General features: G+C 34.2%; 1 protein-coding gene and 1 long non-coding RNA gene across 3 annotated transcripts; one reads left to right on the forward strand and one right to left on the reverse strand.

The window, feature by feature from the left end:
* The first annotated feature begins 2,224 nt into the window (after positions 1 to 2,224).
* On the forward strand, positions 2,225 to 20,782 carry LOC111044560 (cytosol aminopeptidase). Of its 2 annotated transcripts, none has more exons than XM_039427214.1 (11): positions 2,225 to 2,450; positions 5,913 to 6,028; positions 6,975 to 7,135; positions 9,200 to 9,371; positions 10,501 to 10,603; positions 11,693 to 11,873; positions 12,319 to 12,465; positions 16,768 to 16,959; positions 17,925 to 18,074; positions 18,689 to 18,765; positions 20,455 to 20,782. In XM_039427214.1, exons 1-11 carry the CDS (start codon positions 2,361 to 2,363, stop codon positions 20,614 to 20,616), a joined length of 1,551 nt encoding a protein of 516 aa, XP_039283148.1. In that variant the 5' UTR covers positions 2,225 to 2,360; the 3' UTR covers positions 20,617 to 20,782. The 2 variants fall into 2 exon arrangements, with proteins under 2 accessions (XP_039283148.1, XP_039283147.1); XM_039427213.1 differs by lacking the exons at positions 11,693 to 11,873; positions 12,319 to 12,465 and adding exons at positions 14,516 to 14,696; positions 15,143 to 15,289.
* Positions 18,789 to 21,310, reverse strand: LOC120351126. Its single transcript, XR_005571182.1, has 3 exons — positions 21,219 to 21,310; positions 18,971 to 19,608; positions 18,789 to 18,915 (listed from the first exon to the last, which is right to left on the reverse strand). It is a non-coding gene; the product is annotated as an uncharacterized LOC120351126 (long non-coding RNA).
* Positions 21,311 to 22,110: the final 800 nt, after the last annotated feature.

The following is a 22,110-nucleotide window of genomic DNA, read 5'->3' on the forward strand; positions in this document are numbered from 1 at the left end:
TAACTTGCTAAAAATCACGTGTCGTGTGGACTATTAATTGCATGCCTCATTGCATGCAATTTTTATGGACTATTAATGCCCTATTGATTCCATGCAATAACGCATGCAATTAATAACTAAAATAACATAGTATTGTCTCTCGACCTTTCTCTGCTTCCAACTCGGGCTGATCTGTTGCCTTTATGTCTTGAAGGAGATTAGCTTTTGATGTAAGCATTTCTGGTATACCAACCCCAACAGTCATTAGCCGTTTTTACACCGTGATATCTCGCCGACACGACATACAGACAGGATTTACTCTGATGGATAGTATAAGAGGAGGCTGTGGTTTATAACTGCGCGAGGGTTACTGTTCAAAGATCTACTAGAACCTACTATGCTACTTCTTCAGTTCTATTATCAACAATTTGATTTCTTGGTTAATCAATCAATAGTCATCATCATCTTCATTATCCGTGGCGCTCCAACCCGCAACAGGTCTTGGCATCCTCCAGTATTCGCCTCCATTTGTCTCTCTCTTCTGCCCTCGCTTTTCAACCTCTGGCTCCAATCACTTGTGCATCCCTGTCAACACCGTTCATCCAGCGCAGTGTCGGCCTTCCTGGTCTTCGCCTCCCTTCCATCATGTGTATAGCATGAGTCTCCTTGGTAGAATCAATCAATAGTACCTTACCAAAATAAGGAAAATTGATACAGTTTTCAATGAAACTATGAGGAAAATTAGTGAGACATTGAGACCAACAGAGACTGAGTGGTTGCCTGTGCTTAGTAACATCATGCCTCCAGATCTCAGAAGGTTGGAGAAGAAGAACAAGTTCATTTCCCAGTTGCAACACATTCATGAGGATCTCCCAGTCTCTAGAGATTTGGCTAACCCTCCACCAAGGCGCCTCAAGTCGAGAAAATACTATCTTGAGACTTGATGAGCAGGAGGAAATGCGAGAAAGAGCAGAAAGTGCGAGGGAGTTATGGAGACTGAGATGGTTGTAGGGAGAGGTCAGGAACAAAGGCCCTGTGGATGACCCTAATGACTTTGTCCCTGGCACCCAGCTGAGACGTAGAGAGTGGTGTGGCCTTAACCGGTTCAGGACGCAGGTGGGAAGGTGTGCTGAGCTGATGACAGCATGGGGATACACCTCTGATCCTCTGTGCCAATGTGGAGAAATTCAATCAATATGAATCACCTAATATCTGAGTGTCCACAACACTCCTATCATGGAGGGCTGACACAAGTTCATGATGCTGGAGAAGAGGCATGTCAGTGGCTCCAGAATTTACTAGATTCCATTAGTATTCAACATATTAAGTGTAAAATTATGTTTTTTCTAACTTTGGCCTATGAATGGATATGTATATGTATATATATACCTTACCAAGAAGTCTACCTAAAGTCTAATGAGTCATTTCTGACTTGAATGTACAATGAAATATTCATTTCCACATTCGAGTTTTGCTATGTATTTGAAAAATCAATGGTACGGTACCGTAAACTTTAATAATCGTATTATTTTGTTGTTTTGTGGATGGTCTTTGCAATGTTTAATATTTGAATTTTTGGCGCTATAAGTCGTCAGATTTACCAACATAACGATCACTAAGTTATTTATATTATCAATTATTATCGTAGAAACTTTCAACTTTGAACTTTTTGATTCTTACTCTATTTATACCTACCTATTTCATGTGATTTGCCAAAGAAAAATAGAATTGAAAAATGTTTTCCATCAAGATCTCAAAAAATTGTATTTTACGATTTCTCAACTCATAAATCCTTGATTTTTGGAATTAGAAAGTTTTGGTTTTTTATAAATTTCATACAAATTTATTAATAGACTAAATTTCTGCGAATCATTTTTGCATGACTTGTAGGTTATTGTAACATTCATGATAGTCATCTTGACCTCACAAATCACTGTAATGTGCATGAGCAGGTAACGTTTTCATTCAGTCAGCTCTTTGAATGTAACGTTCTTTTTGTGTACGGCTACTGAACACTGATTGAACATTACCAATAATCATTATCAACATATTGCTATTAAAAGCAAATCTCAACCTCCCAAACCTTTTTCTTACCTTGTCAGAATCAATTCATCTTATGATGTGAGTTGAATCGTGCAAGTTGACTTGCAACAATCAGTTGATCAATACTCGGTCGCAATCAGCTGACCGTTGTCGTTACCGGGTCGGTACTCTGTATGTTAGGTTTTGATGATGAACTCACACGTATCATCCACAAATCACATCAGAGTGCCCGGTGCCGTTCGTTGCCGTAAGCACCCGTAAGCAGTATCCGTATACCGTTATTGGTTATTGGGTTTGTGGGTTAGTGCTGAGGCTAACTGCTGACGCTGACTGATTGAATGGCATGTGCAAGATTGAGAAATATTCATATGACTGCAATGAAGTCGTTCGGTATAAGAAATTTTAGTGCCAAGTCCCCACCAGAAAAGGTATTTTTAAAATGATTTATTTCATATTATTGTTTTTATATTTAGCCTACGGTCTAATGGAATAAAATTTAAATCAAGTTAAATTAGACCCATAAATTATTACAGCTTTTAAAATATAAGAATTTACGGTAATATTGTGACTTTCTTAGGTAAAGCTTGTTATTTTTTTAGTTTGTTGTTTATTAATTCAGTTGCGATATCAAGATAAATAATATACAACCATTCCAACATAGGTAAGGTTAGCCAAGCTGTCAAATATTAGATAATGATGTATTGTCTTTTGCCTCTATTCAAATTAATTCATGTCGGCTCATTCATATTATAGAATTTAGACTAAATAATCTGGCCGGTTAAATATTAAAAATTGATTTTTATATTAAAATTAAATTAAATTATATCAAAATAGGCTCTTTTTCCCCCTCTTTGATTAAAATAAAATTTAGTCGATATCTTCAATAATAACTAAGATAACAGGGGTAGCTCACCGGCTAGACTTTTGCTAATCATCTTCAATAAATTTTAAATTGATACCTAGGCCAAGACAGAAAATATATTATTGTTTTTTATGATTAGCTTGTAAATTAGAATTAACATGATATTTCATGTAGGCCTACCGGTACCTATTAGGATTTTTCTTGTGTGTGTTTTTTTTTAATAATTAAGAGTATTATATTTAATATTCAATAAATATTAGCAGGCACCTAAGAAAAGGGTGTCTAAATGCCTAATTTTGTTCGTCATACTTATTTGATATTTTTCTGATCTTTTCAAACTGCCTTAAGTTATTGCACCACAAGCCCACTGAAACTCACTTTAAATATCCCAAATCAAATTTTAGCATCAAACCACTAAGAATAAAACTAAACCTCCCCCTTGAGAATTCAAATAAATTCTCCCCCTGAGTCTGCGTGTTGGCCCCTACGGGCAACTTTTTCTTATTAAGTATAGTTTACACCCACCAATGCAGAATCTGCACAGCCTGCACTTACTGTACTTTGCACTATTTTTTTTTAAGCAGGCCATTCACTATCTGACTTTTGGTCCAGCAATGTTTAACCGGTAAGACCACTAGTTGGATCTTATTAGCAAGTAAGTAAGTAATCTATAACCATTCAGCCTGCTACTGGCTGTTCACGACCATGAGTTAGTCCAACATCCGCATTCATCTTCCAACTTGACTCTCTACGCAGCTGACCTTGGGATGTCGGATGAATTGGACCTCCAGTTCAACCAATTCGTTCGCCTAGACATCCTCCAACATTCGACCCAACATCATCAACCCCCATTCACGATCCGACATTGAATGTTGGACCTCAAATTGGACATGAAATCTGATAGTGAATGGCTCTCTTAAGTTATTAGATTTTCTTTGGGGATAATTCTTTATTTAGTGTTATTTATATCAACATCTAGGCAACCAACGACTGATAGGACAGACATAGAATATTGCAGCCATACCAGGAGATGGTCAGATAGTAACTGGCTGACAATTTGAAAAAAAATACTATGCATTCGCAGTTCCAAAATGCTTAGGATCTGTTTACTTCAGAGAAACACCAGGCAAAGACTCCAAGTGATACAAGAGTTAGTCGCGGGGCATCACTTATTTTTTGCTTTCATTTAGCTAGGGACTCCAGGATTTGGTGTCTAGCTGGTGCCTGTTGTTGCACTATTAGCTAGGACAATGTCCTGGTGCAGCAGCTATAGGAATGGTTGAACAAAGTAGGCTACTATTATACATGGATGTGAATGTGATTGGAAAATTTTTCTTCATAATACACGTAAAGTAAATTTGTAGACTAAACAAAATTAAATTAGACTAAACTAAAGTTTATCTATCTGTATGGATTTTTGTAGCTGGGGAATCCCTCACGGTAAGGTTTATTATAACGAGTGGACATTAGATATTACATACTGTCAACACAGTGTAGCCTTTTAATACGGTACTTCGTGGGTCTTACAATTTACAGACCCAGATTTGCGCTTATACGGTGCAGAGATTTAACATTAAAGTTAAAAGCACTTGTAGTTGTTTGAAATTGGTGAACACATTGCTATTTAGGAATATTTTGTAGGATTTCTGTTTTGGGTACCCTATGTGTAGCCTACTTGAATCATGGGCTATTGAACTTGTGTGGAACGTGCATTAGCTATAAAAACGTTTTATGAAAATGTTGATAACTGTCGCACAGAAAATGTTTTAACGGCATTATTATTACAGAATCTGTCAAAATTTCTCCCATGTTCTGGGAACATAGAATGTGGTAAATTGTCCGATTCACAACTTACCAGGTAAAAAGTTCCGCGTCCCATGGGAGGAATTTTGACAGATTCTGTACCAGAAACCAGTTCCAAGTTCCTGTCCCACAGTCGAAGCCTGGTAAATTGTTACAGTTCAAATTATCAGAGCTCTCATTGCTCGATTGAATTGTAGTTTTCTTGCTTCTCTGCGCATGCGCTGATAGCTTGTTTGTTTATCATAGCATAGCCATAGAATACATAACCAACAAAGTGATTTTTGATAACCATTCGTGAATTTCTTTCTATAGAAAATTTGAGAGTAATGGAATGAAAGAAATGCACACTTTCTAGACGGTAATAAGTTTGTAAAAGAGCCTTTCTTCATTCACGCAGCTAGTGAACAACACATTTTGGTGTAAATCAATTTCATAAGTGCGCGCCAAAAGCTTGAACCAACGATTTTGAAATGGCGTTTAATGGGAACATTTTGCACTAGTCACGTGATTGAACAATTTACCACTGGAATTAGAACAGTTTATCACTTTTTCTTGTTTCCAGAATGTACACATAGTTTGGAACGTCATGGACGTGTTCCTTTAGGGATATCTTGAAGGGACAGGCAGTCACTGTAGGCGTGACTAGTGATTTATTGCACTTTTATTTCAGAGTTAACAGATTGTGAACGTCGAATTGGAGCACACATTCCTAATGAAAATTGAGCAGTTTTGGACATTTTGATTATAAAAACATAAATGGCTGTATCTTTCCGTTCATAAAATAAATACCAGAGTTTTATGAATTTATTTGTCGAACTAATTTTGAACTTGTTTGAACTAATTTTCATATTTAAGTTATAACTTTTTCAAGAATTTGTAAGTTGAAGAGAATAACGTTTGGAACATCAGCCGTCCCAGCTACTCTAGCAGAGTTAACAATCGTGTAAAACTTGAACCTACTCACATCATACTTATTTTAATTTACTTCTTCATAATAATTATAATAAAAATTAATGATATTTATTTTAATATGTCTCATAAAATCGAATTAGAGTTTAATGTAATGCAGAATTGAAAGTGTGCATGGAGTTGTACAAAGTGTGCCTTATCTACGCAGTATTGCAAGGATATATATATCATTTTAGCGCCTTATCATCATAATATCCTCTTGTAATATCAACCAGTTTTTGCCTTGGTAATATTATGATATTTTCTCTTATTACAGAAAGGACTACTATTAGGTGCATATACCGGCGACAAAGATGGAGAGATAGTATTCACTAAAGCAGCACAAGGCATTGACAATGAATGCCAAGGAAAGCTTGCTCAGCATATAGAAGTGTGAGTAAATTTCACTTTCTTCAATCGAAAACTGAAGATTTTCATTCGTTAAAAAAGTTATCTTGGATAATGAAGGTTCATTCTCATTGAATACGATTTTTACTAAAGACTAGAACACTTGAGTTCATGATTTTAGAGTTAGATTCAATCTATTGCTAATGAAGCTCTAATTGATGGCCTGGTTTAGAGTTTAATATTGTCCATAAAATGATATACTTTAATGATCACCCATGACTATAATCTTTTCAATGATATTCAGCGAGAGTAAAATCTCAGTTAAAATAAATAGTATGATTAAAAATGTAGGTTTTCTTATCTTCAACGCAACTTTTCAGATAATGAAAGCCATTTGCAACAATAATTTATACTACTTATGTCTACATAGATTACTAGTTCATGAATATGAACTAGCTTAAGTAGAAAACTTTGGAGTTTTAAAAATTTGATTGAAGTAAAACAGTTGGTAAATTTTCTGTGTTTCGTCTATCGTAAATCAATTAATGTAAATATAACTCCTAATGGAACGTTTTGAATGTTCCGATCAGACTCAGGAAATACAATTCACTTGAATACTACTTCCCTACACTTCATACAATTAAGTATGAACCTGACTCATATATATTAAGTATTTGGTTATAAATTGCGTCACAGTGGCTCCATATACCAATACAACACGTAGGAAACGTAGAATGATCAATACAACACGTAGAATGATCAAGTTTTATTGATTATTTGTTCAATCTTCTTTGAAGATCATGAGTTTAAACTTTGCAAGTACGCTCTCATAATTCTGGGAAGAGCAATATCATTTTATTAAAAATGTATGAAGATTTCTAACAGTTATTGATCTGTTATTTGATCACCTTGTATTATTGATGAAAACTGAATTATGAGAAAAATAACTGTGGCAAAATAGAATTTTCACATTTTTATTGATAATTTTCAGGGCAGGCCCCGGTTTGAAACAAGGAAAATGCCGGGTTTTCTACAAATTGCATCAAAATCATGATATCATAGCAATAGTTGGACTGGGCAAGCAGAACCTCACCTACAATGAAATGGAAGATGTGGATGAGAAGAGAGAGGCAGTTAGAATAGCAGCTTGTAGTAAGTGAAACAGAAGAAATTCATCCATCACATTAAAATTGAGTAGCCTATAGTATTCGAATAGATTTAAGAATATCAAAATATTACATCTCTTTATTACTTGAAAGTTTCTCAATCATTATAATTACAAATGAGCTAATGAAATAATGATGATCAACCTTTAAAATAAAACACTGATCTTATGTGAACTCACCAATACAATTTGTTTAAAAGCAAATGCAAATACTGACTGATACTTTTAAATCATCGTTTTATCTGTGCAAGAAGTTAAGAAAAATAATTTTCAAGTTCAAAATGCTGAGAACATTTGTAGACGAGACGTGCATGAAGATGTTCTACGATTCCTCAGTTCAGTCTTTGCTTACCTATGGAATTGTAGGATGGGAGGAACAAACTACGTTCACCTCGACCCCCTAAAGGTGCGTACAGATATACGCGCCTCCAACCCGCTCCGCGCAAGCTCCGCCCTCGTTCCGCCATCGCTCCGCAGTCGCACCGATCATGAACGTTACGGGAGATAGCTCTTCTCGCGTTCCACTCTTGCTCCCCGGTCGATCATCAATCGCTCTGCTCGAGTGACGTTCGGTTGCGGAGACTCGGAAAGTCTGTACGCACCTCTATAAAAGTGCAAAAACTAATAATTACAATCATCAAGCAGAGGCCACCTTGTTATCCATCAGACCAGCTCTACAATGAGTTTGGTGTGATGGACGCAAGACAACTCTAATCCTTAGAAATTATTCGCAGACTACACAAACCCAGAAAGCTTTCAAAACAGAATAGTCCAGTCAAATGGTCGTTTTTCAGGAAAAAGCCCCGAAAGAATTTTTCTCGACGGTTCTATATGTATTTTGGGGCGCTGAATTTGAATCTGGGATTTGCTGAGACGCCAGAGTGCGGCTTCACCCCCAAAACCCCCTAAAATGTCGGACTTTTTTATTTTTCCATTCGATCTCGAAAACTTTTTTTTGGAGAAAAATCATTCTCTACAAAATTAAAGATAATAAAATTTTCAATAAATTTAGTGGTCGCGCAGGATTCTACCATTTCTGGTTCCGGAACTACGAATTTTCAAAAAAGGGATATTTTTTAAGGGGTTTTCAAAATAATGCAAACCTACCACTCCTAACCTACACAACTTTGATATTTTTCTAGTATAGATGAAAAACTACACATCAATCGCGCGATCACATAATCCTGCGCGACCACTCAATTTATTGGAAATTGTATTATATTTAATTTTGTAGAGAATGATTTTTCTCCAAAAACTGTAAATTGAAAGTTTTCGAAATTGAATGGAAAAATTGAAAAAGTCAGAAATTTTAGGGTTTTTTGGGGGTTTTGGGGGTGAAGATGCCCTTTGGCGTGTCAGCAAATTTCAGATTCGAATTCAGCGCCCCAAAATACATATAGAACCGTCGAGAAAAATTCTTTCGGGGCTGTTTTCAGAAAAACGACCATTTGCCTGGACTAGAAACCACTGTCACAACACAAGAAATAGAAGCCTTCTTATCACGAACGTGGCTAGGAAGGCATCATACCAACGACACTTCAACCACGAACCACCTAGCACCAAAACTCCACAATTTACTTCGTGTACACATCTAGATAATAGAAAACTCAAGAAAATTTAAATGCGCCGTTAAAAACTGGATCACAACAATTGGAAGTCATAATATAGAAAACATACTTTCGAACAATATGTGAGCTCACTTACCCAATGTATTTGCACCTCCACTCTAAATGTAATTGTATTACTACTGCACCTGCTCTAGAACATGGGTTTCCCATAGTTGAGTAGGTTAATGTCCGAAAAAATGCAATTTATTTATATTTGTAGTAAATTTCATATATTGTATTTTTTAATATTATGTACATTTTATTGATTAGATTGCTTGTTTGTACATTAATGGAAATATAATTTATTATTATGATTATTATTTATTTATACTTCAGACATTCTGTTTTATACTATTTTATCTAATTAAGTAATCTGTTGTGTGGTAGTTTGGTCATTAGTTTTGTCAGTTTTCCAGAATGAAGAATGTGATGTTTTGTCTTTAGATGGGTGTCGCACCCTTCAGGACGTTGGCGTGACACACATCTACATGGAAAACCTGGGTGAGCCACAGTGCGCGGCCGAAGGTGCCAATCTCGGGCTATGGCTCTATCAGGAAAACAGAAGTCCAGAGAACCAAGTCTTCATACCGCAAGTTCTTCCTTTCGAAGGACCCAGGTAAGATATTACTGAGCTTCCATTTATTGAAAAGACTTTTACTAAATCTTTATTAATGACATTCATTGTGAACGTTACACTGGACCATTGGTTTAATGCTGAAATACAGTGTGACAATGGCGTTTCCGCTCTAGTATTTCACAGTGAAATATTTGAAATTTATTGATTTACACATTGATTTATGGAACTTTTGTTTCATATTATAAAACAATACGTAACATTTTAAAATCTGGTGTTATGTCTTTTTTGATTAGTTCATCGTTTTGATTAGTATATAACGTTTTCAGGCACTAAAAATTTCCCTTTGCATCATTGCTCTAGACTACATTAAATTCGTTTTTAATTATACCAATACTGCAAGTGGCCCTATAATACAGAGTTAATTTCAATTTTGAAGGGAATTGTCAACTGGGTCAAAATGTAATATAAGTAAAGTTGATGGTGGTGCCAACTCACCACAGAACTGTTTAAAATAGAGTATTGAACAAGGCGGCCGAAAATTTGAATAAAAAAGTTGAGAGTGTCAACAAAACCAGCAGCGCTCTCTATCTACCGTATTATATGAATTCCAATTTTCAACATTTATTACATAAAATACTAGCCAAACTCTTTTGGTACCTGCAGTATTACTTGGTATAATACCAGTTATCCTTGTTATTATAGCTTGTAGCTTGTGAAGCTACAAAATGTTATTTATATAGGTATTTTTGATAATTTGTTAATAGTTGATTTCAGTATTTAGATTTTACTGGTTGACATGATATAGAAAGAATCTGTTGAGCATATCCATCCTTCCACCTTTTAAACTTAAATTTTTAGAAAATAGAAACAATCCAGTCAATGAATCTTAACGAACTGCTCACTGTTCTAGATGCCAATTATCTAGGTTCTAGGAGGTGAATGCTGAAACCCTAATAAAATAATTCATTCATTCTACTTGATGTTTCATAATTGTTGTAATTCTTCTAGTTCACGTATAAAACGTATTGTATGGTAGCAATTTCTGACAGGATAGAACATGTTATTTCAAAGCGTAACATTTTTAATTAACATTGTAGATATATTTTTACTTGAATTTCTAAAATATCTTATTATGTTTTGTAAATATTAACCAATTGCTTATTTTCAGCGAAGGATGGAAGAAAGGAGAAATTTTGGCTGAAGCCCAAAACTTGGCTAGAAGACTCCAAGACACTCCAGCTAATCTAATGACACCTACTATTTTTGCCGAGGTAAGCTGCAATCCACATAATATACTTACTGTGAATTAATTTTACATTTCTATCGATACAAAACTCTTTTGAAGTTGAGCCTTCTGTTTCTTTTTTCAGCTTACTAATGATTTATGCTTGCATGAGTGAGTAAATATAGCCAATTTTGTCATACATGACATTGGCATATGCATTATTTTTTAATATTATTTTTTTTGAGTTGGAATATCAGTCGTGGAATTAATAATATTATTGGTCGACGTAATTGGTAAAGCGATTCAATTTCCAAAGTGTAAGTTCTGAACGTGTGCTTTATTAAATAAGAAATAAATCATAATCATTAATATTACCGGTTCTCGCCTTTTTCAAAGTTGATTGCAAGCACTTGTGCTGCTTTCTCCAAAACTGTACTTTGTATGCTAGAAATTTGGTTTAATGACGTTAACCATGCATTTTTTAAAAGTTTCCTATGTCAATAAAGCAATTTCTTTTTCATGAATACTTCCTCATCGTAGTTTTATTTTAACATTTTTATGATATTGAACGGCATCGTAAATCAATTTGAGAATTTTTAAATGTGACTGTTTTTCAAGTTGAGATAGACCTAGTATGTGATTATCATTCAATATAACGTGAATTGCAAGCTTCCAATACAACTTCCTAGTTTACAATGTGTTAGATTGAAAACATATGAAGCCTGTTGGCAGTAACAGTACTGTTCGCCACATCTTGAGCTATACAGTAATGATTATTTCAAATATCCAATACACGATATTTTTATAAAAAAGTTATATATATTTATATATCTTTCAATGAATATTTGAAATAATCATCATACAATGATAGTATTCCAGTAGTTGATTAACTGCAATTTCTAATAAAATCTTTTATCTTTGAGCTACAAGGTTATCCGACTGATGAGTCTTATCACCTTGATTCTTAACATACAATTCTCCGTGAATATGTTCTTATTTTAATAACGATGAAAAGATATAACATTTTATGTTACACGGGCTCTGTGTAACATATCCAAACAATGGGTGTTCCATCCCACTACTAAAGAACATTCGATATTTTTTGAGAAATCTGAATGCTGTGATTTTGTTTTAGAATGCAGCTGCGATTCTTGATGAAGTGGGCGTGGTTGTTGTGGTGCACGACAAGGCGTGGGCTGAGAAGAAGAAGATGGGCTCGTTTTTGAGTGTGGCCGCAGGATCGGAAGAACCACCTCTTTTTCTCGAAATTACATACAATGGAGGCAAACCATCAGACAAACCTATTGCGCTTGTTGGTAAGATACTACTCATTGATTAACTATAAATGATTGTTTTTTACCGTTTTATTATTTTTCAACATTATAATCATAATAATAATCTTGTTTGATCCTGCAGTAAAATTAAGTTTATAAGAGTGTCATTAACACTCGTTTTATAGACTATTACCAAAATTATGGAAACAAGTTTGTAATCAAATTTTTTCAAATTCACAAAAAATCCCGGTGGAATCATTAGATCTGCACAATAATCCAATAAAATTAAAATTTCACTGTTCAATCTTTTAGAAATAATCATTAAAGGAATCTAAAGACAAAAAACTCAAAAATAATTTATATTACTGTAATTGAAAATAATCAATTTTTAAAATGTATTTCGTGTATTTTGGTGAATTATTGCTAAATACTATTTGATGTAGATCCAGAACTACTTAGAGATTGGTTGGTTGTGGTTGTATCGCAGGCAAAGGCATCACCTTTGACACGGGCGGCATCAGCCTGAAGCCGGCGGGCAGCATGGCGGACATGCGAGGGGACATGGGTGGAGCCGCCTGCATTGTTGGCGCACTCACTGCCATTGCCAGGCTCCAACTTCCTGTCAACATTGTTGGTCAGTTTTTCTTGTTAGCCTACTATTATTACAACATGGAATTAGAATTTAAACGGCCGGTTTTTGCTGCGTTTACACCAAAGTTATAAAAAAGTTAATAACTTAATCCTTATAGATTCATTAGATTGAACGGAACTTGACAAACTCATATGTTCATAAGTTATGTTCAATCTAATAGAATCCATAAGGATTAAATTATTAACATTTTGTTAATAACGTTGGTGTAAACGCGACTTTAGATCTTGAGTAGTTAAAATTTCACTAATGGAATGAAAAGCCTATAAATGAAAAGTCGACTTTACTTTTTTAATTGAATTTTTTTTCGGTCCTTTCTCTAAATTTTCTTTAATATGTGAATATTTCCTATTCCAAGTGATATTAATGTGTAATATTTCTTCTATATTTGGTTTTGCAAACATCTGAATTTAAAAATCACCTTTGTGAAAATATTTTTGAACTAGAATTTTTGTAATGTGAAGAAGAACTACAAGACTTAACCTATTTTGTACTATGTTATAACCTTATCCAAATAAGAAGAGCACAAGGTTACCTCATATTTCCTCTTCCTATCATTTTAGTGATGTACTTTTTGTAATAAATAAGCCTAAATAATAAAGTTCACAAATCGAAGCAATGGTTGGCGATAAATAATAGGCGCTATTACATTTATAATATTTTAATGTTATAATTCTTATTTACTCTAGAAACTGTGCAGTTATCCTTTTTTGTGGGCAATAAATTCAATTTAATAAAAAGCTCAACCTTAACTGGGTTCTCTCCCAAATTTTGATATACGAGTCCAAGTTAATGTTATGCTATATTTTCAATTCATTATGTTGTGATGGGAATCACAAATATTAGGTGGGTTACAAACCACGAAGCGATTTTGTTGCCCAGCTTTAACTGTCAGTGGAGAGCTGTCACCCTTCCGACTGGAGAATAAGGAGTATTTTATAAACAAATATATTTATATAGCTTTCAATGGATATTTGAAATAATCATCATACAGTAATTATTCCAGAAGTTGGTTAACTGCAATTTAATCATAACTAATATAATCGATTTCAGAGAATACATGCAACCCTGAAGAGTCAACCACATTATTTTTCCATATGCTTTTAAAAATTGTTATGTGATATTGATGTTTTTTTTTATTTGTTTAGTAATCCATACTAGGCTACTTTATGTATTGCCGTGATAGATTACAAAAGCCTTTTGAAGCCCTTTCAATACAGAACTTACTTTACTATATAAGAAATAAATCATAATCATTAATATTACCGGTTCTCGCCTTTTTCAAAGTTGATTGCAAGCACTTGTGCTGCTTTCTCCAAAACTGTACTTTGTATGCTTGAAATTTTGTATAATGACGTTAACCATGCATTTTTTAAAAGTTTCCTATGTCAATAAAGCAATTTCTTTTTCATGAATACTTCCTCATCGTAGTTTTATTTTAACAACATTTTTATGATATTGAACGGCATCGTAAATCAATTTGAGAATTTTTAAATGTGACTGATTTTCAAGTTGAGATAGACCTAGTATGTGATTATCATTCAATATAACGTGAATTGCAAGCTTCCAATACAACTTCCTAGTTTACAATGTGTTAGATTGAAAACATATGAAGCCTGTTGGCAGTAACAGTACTGTTCGCCACATCTTGAGCTATACAGTAATGATTATTTCAAATATCCAATACACGATATTTTTATAAAGAAGTTATATATATATATTTTTATATATCTTTCAATGAATATTTGAAATAATCATCATACAATAATAGTATTCCAGTAGTTGATTAACTGCAATTTCTAATAAAATCTTTTATCTTTGAGCTACAAGGTTATCCGACTGATGAGTCTTATCACCTTGATTCTTAACATACAATTCTCCGTGAATATGTTCTTATTTTAATAACGATGAAAAGATATAACATTTTATGTTACACGGGCTCTGTGTAACATATCCAAACAATGGGTGTTCCATCCCACTACTAAAGAACATTCGATATTTTTTGAGAAATCTGAATGCTGTGATTTTGTTTTAGAATGCAGCTGCGATTCTTGATGAAGTGGGCGTGGTTGTTGTGGTGCACGACAAGGCGTGGGCTGAGAAGAAGAAGATGGGTTCGTTTTTGAGTGTGGCCGCAGGATCGGAAGAACCACCTCTTTTTCTCGAAATTACATACAATGGAGGCAAACCATCAGACAAACCTATTGCGCTTGTTGGTAAGATACTACTCATTGATTAACTATAAATGATTGTTTTTTACCGTTTTATTATTTTTCAACATTATAATCATAATAATAATCTTGTTTGATCCTGCAGTAAAATTAAGTTTATAAGAGTGTCATTAACACTCGTTTTATAGACTATTACCAAAATTATGGAAACAAGTTTGTAATCAAATTTTTTCAAATTCACAAAAAATCCCGGTGGAATCATTAGATCTGCACAATAATCCAATAAAATTAAAATTTCACTGTTCAATCTTTTAGAAATAATCATTAAAGGAATCTAAAGACAAAAAACTCAAAAAATAATTTATATTACTGTAATTGAAAATAATCAATTTTTAAAATGTATTTCGTGTATTTTGGTGAATTATTGCTAAATACTATTTGATGTAGATCCAGAACTACTTAGAGATTGGTTGGTTGTGGTTGTATCGCAGGCAAAGGCATCACCTTTGACACGGGCGGCATCAGCCTGAAGCCGGCGGGCAGCATGGCGGACATGCGAGGGGACATGGGTGGAGCCGCCTGCATTGTTGGCGCACTCACTGCCATTGCCAGGCTCCAACTTCCTGTCAACATTGTTGGTCAGTTTTTCTTGTTAGCCTACTATTATTACAACATGGAATTAGAATTTAATAAACGGCCGGTTTTTATCGAAGCTTTATAAAGCTGCGTTTACACCAAAGTTATAAAAAAGTTAATAACTTAATCCTTATAGATTCATTAGATTGAACGGAACTTATGTTCCGAAGTTATGTTCAATCTAATAGAATCCATAAGGATTAAATTATTAACATTTTGTTAATAACGTTGGTGTAAACGCGACTTTAGATCTTGAGTAGTTAAAATTTCACTAATGGAATGAAAAGCCTATAAATGAAAAGTCGACTTTACGTTTTTAATTGAATTTTTTTTCGGTCCTTTCTCTAAATTTTCTTTAATATGTGAATATTTCCTATTCCAAGTGATATTAATGTGTAATATTTCTTCTATATTTGGTTTTGCAAACATCTGAATTTAAAAATCACCTTTGTGAAAATATTTTTGAACTAGAATTTTTGTAATGTGAAGAAGAACTACAAGACTTAACCTATTTTGTACTATGTTATAACCTTATCCAAATAAGAAGAGCACAAGGTTACCTCATATTTCCTCTTCCTATCATTTTAGTGATGTACTTTTTGTAATAAATAAGCCTAAATAATAAAGTTCACAAATCGAAGCAATGGATGGCGATAAATAATAGGCGCTATTACATTTATAATATTTTAATGTTATAATTCTTATTCACTCTAGAAACTGTGCAGTTATCCTTTTTTGTGGGCAATAAATTCAATTTAATAAAAAGCTCAACCTTAACTGGGTTCTCTCCCAAATTTTGATATACGAGTCCAAGTTAATGTTATGCTATATTTTCAATTCATTATGTTGTGATGGGAATCGCAAATATTAGGTGGGTTACAAACCACGAAGCGATTTTGTTGCCCAGCTTTAACTGTCAGTGGAGAGCTGTCACCCTTCCGACTGGAGAATAAGGAGTATTTTATAAACAAATATATTTATATAGCTTTCAATGGATATTTGAAATAATCATCATACAGTAATTATTCCAGAAGTTGGTTAACTGCAATTTAATCATAACTAATATAATCGATTTCAGAGAATACATGCAACCCTGAAGAGTCAACCACATTATTTTTCCATATGCTTTTAAAAATTGTTATGTGATATTGATGTTTTTTTTTTATTTGTTTAGTAATCCATACTAGGCTACTTTATGTATTGCCGTGATAGATTACAAAAGCCTTTTGAAGCCCTTTCAATACAGAACTTACTTTACTATATGACAGGAAGGTTAGTTTTTATGGAATAACGCCTATTTTTAATCGCCATTGAATTTACAATTTTCAGTACCTCAAAGATATTCTCCCATCTTTTCTGAAAGAAAATATGATTCTATATTATTGTTTAGCTATTATTTCCAAGAGCAGCAAACTCTTCTATTGGTTTTCTGTTTGTGTAATGTGTTTTTAATGATGTAATGGTGTTGATGATGTTGCAGCTCTGATTCCTTTGACTGAAAATATGCCGAGTGGAAAGGCGACAAAGCCGGGTGATGTTGTGACGGCTATGAATGGCAAAACAATTTGTGTGGACAACACCGACGCCGAAGGCCGCCTTGTGCTAGCCGATGCTCTCCTCTACGCAGCCACCTTCAATCCTGTGCTCACTGTCGACCTCGCCACATTGACTGGTCATTCATTTACTTATTCTATTCAGAGTAGTTAAGAAAATATTTCTGGCTATATTATCAACTATAAAATACCTCATGAAGTTTAATGAGTTAATATACAATTAAACTTAATACCTTGTAAAGTGTTATGAGTTAATATACTTACCTGTACCATTAAATTTAAAAAAAATTGAGGGTATCTCTTTAAAAAGGCCACAAAAGTGCATTTGCGTTAAACTTTTTGTGTTCTCTGCTGTGAATTCAATCATGTCTTCAACTAGTTTTTTTGTGTGAAAGATTAAAGGCGAACTTGTTTGGTGTTATAAGCCTTGTAACAACAATGCTGCTATTGAAAATAATCAAGTTACTTACAAATTTGAAGAATAGTGATCATTAGGTTGATCAGTGATCGAGAACCAGAGTATAGAATCTTCTAGCTGCAATAAACTGCGTACTGATACTGTGTATAAAGACGTGATAACAGGGTTTTGGTGCTTAACTTTTAGTTAAAAATCGGAGGTAACATCACTTGCAAGGACTTGATAATTCCAAAATTATCTATTTATATATTCTAATAGTCAATAAATGATTTTATTACTTTAATTATTTCATTTATATGAGCTTATAGTTCGATTGCTCCCTGATCAACCTGATTGATCACTGATTAACCTGCTAATGATGAATATTTTTCAAATTGATTTGTAACAGGACTGCAGGTTCCTCTAAGCTGAATAATCTGTGTACCACTATTATTGATGAAAAAGTTGAATGATTATAAAATATTGAAGTAGATTACAACTTTTTATTATTTTGATATTTTAGTCTTTTTCTAAAGTTCGACTGAGAAGTCAGTACATTTTAAGTTGAATACTTTCAAAGTGAGATCATAACATTGCTTTCGTTACATACAAACCCCTTGTTTTCTAATTTTCAGAGTTTTTCTTATCGGAAGTACTGAAAATTTGTTGATGTTGGCATGATTTCAGGTGCGATCATTGTGTGTCTGGGAAGTGCCGCATCGGGAGTGTTCACCAACTCGACGCCCATGTGGAAGGTGCTGCACAAGGCTGGCACTGTCACCGGCGACAGAGTCTGGCGATTACCCATCTACAAGGATTACACCAATCTCATGACTTGTATGTTGATGCTCTTATGTAATTTAGATAGATATTAGTAGCTTCAAAGAAAAGTTGGGAGACAAAAACAAGAGCACAACACTTGAAGACTTTCAATCCAATGGCTTAATCAGATAGTAGTTACTTTTTAAAGCCTAGCTAGTTTATTTATCGTATATTTTTTGTAGTTAGATGTAGCTATGTCAGATAAGATGAGCTACAGATAAAACAAGAGCACAAAACATAAAAACTTTCAATTCAATAGTTTAATCAGACAGTAGATACTTTTTATAGCTAGTTATTTATATTTATTATTACAGTATTTTATAGATAGATGTAGGTTTGTCAGATAAGATGATCAAGTAATTTTAATGTTCTTGTGAACCCAGAGTGGATTCATTGAATTTTTAATTTGATAAATGTTTGGTATATTTTAGAACCAATATCTATTTTATGAATCATCTGTCAATAATTTTGATAGCCTTTACTGTTTTTTTAAACCATTGATGTCATTATGAATTAGTTGGTTATATCTTTCATATCAATATATGTAGCTCCACATTAATTTTGAAAATATAAGTTGGCTACGTTTTTACAGAAGTTGATTTATCATGAAAACTTTTCTATTTTTCCAGATTACAGATCTGTGGACATAAATAACATAGGGAAGGATAAAGTTGCTGGATCTTGTAAGGCCGCTGCATTCCTGATGGTAAGTTGAGATAAGGTTGTCCACCTTACTACCTTAGGCTATCTAAAACCCTCTAAATCATCTTCAAGAAATGATAATATTATTTCTTTCCTATTTGTGATACGGTAACTTCAATTGGGTTAACCCACGCTGAGAATTCTCTAAAATACTCTCCCCCAAATATTCTCACTTGTATCAACTCTGGGTAAAGGGGTTCAATGAAAACTCTCTGGACATTATCTCTAGCTTCAGTCTCAAGTATTGACAACTTATCGCAGGATAAATTTGATAGAAGATGAACGTTTATGCTATTACTGCATGTTAGAGAAAGAATCATTTTCATCCCGTTTGCGCCTGGCGTGTCCAAATGATCACAACAGTAATTGAATGATTAAATAACTTAATGATGAAGCCAAATAATTATGATGTAATAATAATAATAATAAAATAGTCAGAGAAGCAGACAAGAAATACACCCCTCTCAACTTATCAGAGCGAAACATTAATGCTGCCCAAAGTAGCAATCAGCATGAAAGCGAGGCCCTGGAGCAGTGGAGCAGAAAACAGTTGCATGCATTTGCATTAGGAAAGCCTGATATGGATGCAGATGAATCAAATATCTGGCTAAAGCATGGTGACTTGTTCATCGAAACAGAAGGCTTCATGGTGGCTATACAAGACCAAGTGATAGCCACCAAAAATTACAAAAAATATATAATGAAGCTACCTTTGAACGATGACCTTTGTAGACGCTGTGGTATGGCATCAGAGACAGTACAGCACATTGTGTCTTCCTGCCAGTCAATGGTAGGCACTGAATACCTCAAGAGGCATAATGATGTTGCTGGCATACTGCACCAGGACCTGGCATTAAGGCATAAGTTGATTGTCGAGAAAGTTCCTTACTATAAATAAGTTCCAACTTTAATCCTAGAGAACAATACCCACAAGCTGTATTGGGACAGATCTGTGCTGACTGACAGAACGATTCCACATAACAGGCCAGATTTAATCCTGATGAATAAGCTGACCAGGGAAACAGTCTTAATAGATGTAGGCATTCCATGCTGCCATAACATGGAACACTATACAGTGGAAAGATTTCCAAGTATCTCCCCCTGGCAGCTGAGATAAAGGATATCTGGCATCAAGAGAAAGTGGAAATCGTTCCAGTCATAATATCTGCAGTTGGATTGATGGGGAAAAAAGTGACTGCAAACCTAAGTCATCTGGGTGCCTCGAGAAACAAGATCTACTTGATGCAGAAGGCAATGATGCTCAACACTGTATCAATGGTTAGGGCATTCTTAAACCTAGCAGCAGAATAATTCATCAAAGTCTTGTCATAGACCGATTTTGATGAAAAACTCACATAGTAATGTGATGAAAAATAAAAATAGTAATAATAATAATAATAATAATAATAATAATAATAATAATAATGACAAAGCCAAAATAATTATGTGAAAATAAATCCGAAAATTGACTGTAGAATGTGAAGATTACGACTGAAAAAAATTAGGTTTAATTTATTAAAAGGAATGGGATTTGAACATGAAATTATTGATCGTTAAGTTTTTATTCCGATGTGCTTGATCTTAGTGAAGATACTTCATTATTGATAACGCATTTTAATGAATTGATGAAAAAATGTAAAAATATAAGTTTGTCACAAGGGAGTTGTGCTTTAATTTTTATTGTTTGTTTCAGGAATTTGCCCCAAAAGAGAACTGGATACACATGGACATAGCTGGTGTTCTGGGACCTTCGGATTACCATCCTTACCTTCACAAAGGAATGATGGGCCGACCAACAAGAACCCTGGTGGAGTTTGTTGAGCGCTTGCCTGGCTCGGAAGGCTTTCCCTCTTAAGTTCCACTCAAGTATTGCCAGTTCAATACTTTTCAAAAGTTTGCATTTTTCTAAAAGTTGCCAGGAGATTCATTTTTTCAAAATTATTTTGTAGTTCCAATGAATGTTTCATGAATCTTTTCAACTTGTTTAATAATTAAATAAAATTCTATGTAATAAAAACTTATAAGTTTTTTTTCTAAGTTTGCCCTTTCTCATTGTAGAAATAAAATCATATGTAACCATAGGTAAACCATCTGGAACAATATTATTTTAATCCCACATGGATTTGGCTTAGATCTCATAACTTGTCTTGCATGACAATGACCCCAGAAAAAAAAATTCTTGAGCACAGCAACATTCATTACCCTTCCATTGAGATGACAGCCTGTCGCAACAGAGTTTTTATGAGAAGGTTTGTTTGCTATAATTTGTGTGCTATGAGAGCAGTAATGGGGTCTCCCTAGTGCTCTCACATATTGATTGTAACTTATCAATAAATAACTTAAATAGGGATATACTTGTACATATAATACTGAGGTGGCATAGCCTTCTTTGATGGGTAGGTGCAGGCGGTAGTAGTTCAAAACTTGCTTGCTTTTTCCTAAATACCCTTGATGTACCTGATAACGATTGCGTCACTTGTTGATGTTGGTTAACTGGTCACACACTCTGTAGGCTAGTCTGTAACAAGAACAAAGAAACAAAATCAAAACTTGTAAATAGAGGTGCTCAAATGGATGAGTCATACCTTAGGAAAAAACAATTTTTTTGCAGTTTCCAAACTCCAAAGTATCTCTGAAAAGAGCTCCCTAGAAGCTCAAGCTCCAGCCTGATCCCTGATTCCTTACTCGAAGACAGAGAGGCCCGATACTCTTCTCTCACTAATTACTCCCACTACCTAACAACATTCTCCCTACTTTTGTGTCAGCATCGAATTGTGCGCAGCATGCTTACTCCACTGCTCCACTACTCTGTCCATGCTACAAAATGTGCAAGGAAAAACTGGTTTCCCCTCTTCATGTTAAAAGTAATACCTCTCAGACTATAATGAATTGAATGACTGCCTTTATTTTTCCTAGAGAGCGAAGTTAGGGCGCAGTCGGCCCTCTCTTAACACTTAACTCTCTATTACACAAGAAAACAATACAAATTAATAATATGATAAAGAAACAAAAATTTCAAACAATATGAAAAAACAAACAATACCTACTTATTTAAAATAATAACAAATTTTAAATAATTGAAAAAGAAGAAAATAAATTAACTTGAAAAAAAAATATAACAATGCTGAATAACAGTGGTGATGAAGATATAGCAAAACCCAAAACATTTTGGCGGCCATCTTGTTTCTGAGGTGTTCGTCTGTGATTTCAACTTATCATCATCACGATCCTTATTATGCTAGACCTAACGAACAAATTGAGACATCTTCCACGGCTGTTACTCAGAAATGACCACGGAGTGCCTTATTCATGACATTTGCGCCCGGACTATGAGAATTTTCAACTGTTA

Source organism: Nilaparvata lugens, chromosome 4 (assembly GCF_014356525.2).
Source record: "Nilaparvata lugens isolate BPH chromosome 4, ASM1435652v1, whole genome shotgun sequence".
Lineage (NCBI taxonomy): Eukaryota > Metazoa > Arthropoda > Insecta > Hemiptera > Delphacidae > Nilaparvata > Nilaparvata lugens.